Here is a 4,580-nt window from a genome sequence, read left to right as displayed (position 1 = left end):
GTTTAATCTTTTTTATTATAAAGCAGTCCTTCTCGACTAAAGCCATTCTTTGAACATCATTGCATTATATCAGCCACGTCTCAGCTCTCTGTCCGGGTTTGGCCTGTTTGTGAAAGTGGGTGTGCAGACCTTGATACTGTGTCCCCACATTCACATGCTGACGTATGCACCCTGCTGCAGGCAGATACAGTGGTTTATCGGCGCCATCGACCCTCTTCACTTCAGCGATCACATCCCCTCTCCTTCTCTTCTCTCAATCCCCCCTCCCCCTCTTTTACCTGGGCTTGTCACCAGCCTTCAATCTCTGAAACGTCCAGGTTTCATTTTCCAGTGAGTGTCATCTCTCCTGCTCCATCACTACATGTCAACTGTCGGTCTCTTTCTCTGCCCCTCCAGCTGTTCATACAGGAGCCACAAGACTAGAAGCTTTTTCTGACATAACACCCCTCCCTCCTCTTTCCATCCTTTCTCCCTCTGTCTCTCCCCCTGCATCCCTCCATCTATCCATGGGGATGGGTTGGTGGGGAATTGTTTTAAAAGCTGCAGGGGGGGGGGAGGAAGCTGGTTAGTCATCAAAGCAGCTAACACTGGCAGGCAAACCCTGCTGCTGCAACGCCACAAACGCATCGACACGAGCATGGGTGAGGGTGGAGGGGATGACGGGGGGGCAAATTGCTGCAGTGCTTAAGTGATCATTGCTCTGTCTTCTCTGTGTCCCACCCTGCCTTTTTTTAGATCAGTACATTGACTATTGCAAGATCATCTTTCATTTTCATTTTGAAGGGACGGACTGCAGACAACGATGAAGACTTCCACTCGGCTGACTCCTCACCCCCTTCCCTCCCACTCACACAACACCCCTCCCCTCTCAGGCGGCCTAAAAGCCTGGTACTGGAGGTAACCTTGAGATGTGACGCATTTTCTGCCTGAGCTAATTTAAAAGAACAGGACAAGCACCGTGTAAGAATAAAGCATCTGAAGCATTTTTTTCATTTTACATTTCCGTCTGCCGTTATATACGTGCATGTTTATATTGAATGTCTACATTCATCCTCAAAATATTTGTGAGTTTACCTGAAAAAAAGAATGTCAGCCCTTTTTAAATTTTGGTCAACTGTTTTCTGTAAATGATAAAAGGCAGTTCAACAGTCTCTCACAGGACATCCCTCTGCAAGCTGCTCCATTTAATGTGACTAATATACGACATGTAATAAAATCTTTACGGTTTGCCCGGCTCAAAATCCTGCAGAATTCCCTAAAGAAACAGAACCAGTCCTCCACCAGCTAATAACCACATTTGAAATGTACTATTTTTGTCTTTTAATTAATCTCTCCCTCCTCAGTGTGTCTATCCTTCACTCTTCCAGACCCCCACCCTCTGCCCTGCACCACTCCTGCAGCACTATCCTCCCAGTGCTCTCTCCATCCCCTCCTTTCTTCCTCCTCCTCATCCTCCCTCTGTTCCTGTCGCTTCTCACAAGTGTCCCAGACATGGACACCCATGGGAGCCTACCTCAAACAGTGCAACCACACACACCTTAAAAAGAAGGAGCGTATCTCCCCCAAACTTACCCACTTTTCTTTTTTAAAACAGCTCCACAGACAGGATGTGTACATACCTACATACATGACCCCTTCCTTGGTCTTGGCTGCCGCCTCCTCCATGCCAGCTTTGGTCTTCTCTGCGGCGGCCACCACCCCCTCCTTGGCCATGGAGAACCCCTTCATTAGTACATCCATCTTGGGCGACGAGACGGCTGGGCTAGCCTGCTCCAAACGGGCCTGGTTGGTGCTTACAGTGAGCGTGCAAAAGAGATGATGTGAGAGCGTGTGAGTCTGTGAGTATGCGTGTGTGTGTGTGTGTGTGCCAGTGGCTCCTCCTCCCTTTGGTGCTACAACAGAGGGCTGAGAGGACTGCACAGCAGGGCTACAACACGCAGACTGAGAGGAAGAGGGGGGAGGAAACAGCCGGTATGAACAAGATGGAGAGAAGAGGAGGAGGAGGAGAGATGGCCGGATGCTGCAGCATTTTCAAGTCATGCTGCAACCCCCTCCTCAGCCACACCTCCACCCGTCATCCATCTTTCTCCTGGTGATTCTCAGCCACAGTGCAGCTGTTTGCATATTTTGATTGGCAGATTTCTGTGGACACACCTATAGATGCTTTGCCTGTGTACTGTTACATAACCATCAGGGCATCAGCACAGGACGCAAAGAAGATTTCTCACATCAAGTAACCCGATATGTACATCGCTGTTTTATTGTATTCCATTTAATTTAATTAAGAGAAAAAAGGAGAGCTCCTGCCAACCCAGTCTCACAAAAAAACGTGTAATAACTACGTTGGTCCACAACGTAGGACGTAGTATTTCTACAAAAAAGCCTCTGAAATTGTAAGATCCCTACATTTTTTTTCACCATTCATTTCCAATGGCTGGCGTCTATATCACGTGATCTTCAAATTTCTCCCTGCAGAAAAAAAAAACATGGCCGAACTTCGTTTTATTCTCGGTGTAAAAAGCCTATTTTAAAGTTAGTTTGGCCATTAAAATGCGTTTTGATGTCATTTGATGTGAGAAATATGAGTTGTTATTTCAGATTATGTGTGCAGTGGATGCACATGATCTTTAGTTTGCTAGTTATTACGAAGATTACTTCAGGAGATGGTGTCTATACAACGTTTTCATTGTCACCAAAGTGGTTGCTAGGGACGCTGCTATCGATATTATTTATGTTATGTTGTGTAACTGTTTAATGGTGTTACTTTAGCATAATTACTAGCTAGCCGCTAGCTGCTAACTGCCGCCTCGTTACAAATCATTACCATGCTGTCATGAACGCACGGTGCTGTTACGTGTACGCAAATTGACGTGCTTGATGTGAACGAGCATTTTGGTTAAAGTTGCGCATGCTCTATGAGTGCACATACGGGTACTTCTCAGGCATGCCGGGTAATCTGTGACGTTTCACTCTCTCAAAAGTTGGGCCATTTTATCATCATGCGCTCATGAGCATCTCTCATAGGAATGAATGAGGCCCCGCCTCCCACGCTGTATCCAGTTCTTATTATACATCCATGTATACATCCAATATCCTATTGCAAAGACTAGAGCACTTAGTTGGCATACAGGGAACTGCTTTAGGCTGGTTTAGGTCCTATCTATCTGAACGCTCCCAGTTTGTACGTGTTAACGATGAATCTTCCACGCAAACCAAAGTTAGCCATGGAGTGCCACAGGGCTCAGTGCTCGGACCTATTTTGTTCACATTATATATGCTTCCGTTAGGCAATATTATAAGGAATCATTCTGTAAACTTTCATTGTTATGCGGATGATACTCAACTATATTTATCAATCAAGCCTGATGAAATTAATCATCTAAATAAAATTCAAGACTGCCTTAAGGACTTAAAAACGTGGATGACCTTAAACTTTTTGATGTTAAACACGACCAAAACTGAAGTTATTGTACTTGGCCCGAAGAATCTACGAAACAAATTATCTAAAAATATACTAACTATGGATGGCATTAATTTGGCCTCCAGTGAGACTATAAGGAATCTTGGTGTTATATTTGATCAGGATTTATCCTTTAATGCCCACATAAAATCAATTTCAAGGACCGCCTACTTCCATCTACGTAACATTGCAAAAATCAGGCATATCTTGCCTCAAAACGATGCAGAGAAACTAGTCCATGCATTTGTTACTTCTAGGCTGGATTATTGTAACTCTTTATTATCAGGGAGTACCAAGAAGTCAGTCAAGTCGCTTCAGCTGATTCAAAATGCTGCGGCTCGTGTACTAACCAGAGTTAGGAAAAGGGACCACATTACTCCTGTTCTGGCTGCCTTACACTGGCTCCCTATAGAACACAGGATAGAATTTAAAATTCTTCTTCTCACCTACAAAGCCCTTAATGGGCAGGCGCCATCTTACCTTAAATAACTCATTATACCCTACTGTCCTACTAGGGCATCGCATTCCAAGAATGCAGGGTTGTTGGTTGTTCCTAGAATCTCTAAAAGTACAATGGGAGCCAGAGCCTTTTCTTATCAAGCTCCACATTTGTGGAATCAGCTTCCAGTTTGTGTTCGGGCGGCAGACACCCTATCCGTTTTTAAGAGTGCGCTTAAGACCTTCCTTTTTGATAAAGCTTATAGTTAGGGCTGATTAGATTCAGCCCCTAGTTTTGCTGATATAGGCTTAGTTTGTCGGGGGACATCTTACTTCTTCCTTCTCTCTGTCTATACCTGTGTACTCTCATGTTCCGATTAACCCAGCTTCCCCAAATGTCTTTCTTTTTGGTGTCTATATACGCTGGGATCCGGAGTCATGGATGATCCTGCGGTCCTGTGTCCTGGATCGCGAGCGCTGGATCTTGAGTCGTGGCTGTGGTCCTGGATGGATATCCTCGTGGATTCATCTTCCTATTATACACACATGCATTTCCAAACATTTGGACTACCTATGTTGCAAATGTATTATCTTTTCAATTTACACACGCCATCTATTGCACGTCTGTCCGTCCTGGGAGAGGGATCCCTCCTCTGTTGCTCTCCCTGAGGTTTCTCCCATT

General features: G+C 45.0%; 1 protein-coding gene across 2 annotated transcripts in view; it reads right to left on the bottom strand.

Annotated features, from left to right (window-relative positions):
* Window positions 1–2,037, bottom strand: part of sncgb (synuclein, gamma b (breast cancer-specific protein 1)) — a 10,531-nt gene extending 8,494 nt beyond the window's left edge. The window contains exon 1 of one of the 2 annotated variants that reach the window (XM_034106923.2): window positions 1,620–2,037. In XM_034106923.2, the coding sequence (XP_033962814.1) occupies window positions 1,620–1,740 (121 nt within the window). In that variant the 5' untranslated portion in view covers window positions 1,741–2,037. The remainder of the gene's footprint in view (window positions 1–1,619) is intronic. The other variant, XM_034106922.2, reaches the window with a different exon arrangement.
* Between the last annotated feature and the right edge of the window lie 2,543 nt (window positions 2,038–4,580).

Source organism: Pseudochaenichthys georgianus, chromosome 19 (genome assembly GCF_902827115.2).
Source record: "Pseudochaenichthys georgianus chromosome 19, fPseGeo1.2, whole genome shotgun sequence".
Classification (NCBI taxonomy): Eukaryota; Metazoa; Chordata; class Actinopteri; order Perciformes; family Channichthyidae; genus Pseudochaenichthys; species Pseudochaenichthys georgianus.
The sequence above is the reverse complement of the archived record's forward strand: the minus strand, read 5'-3'. Positions and strand labels throughout refer to the sequence as shown.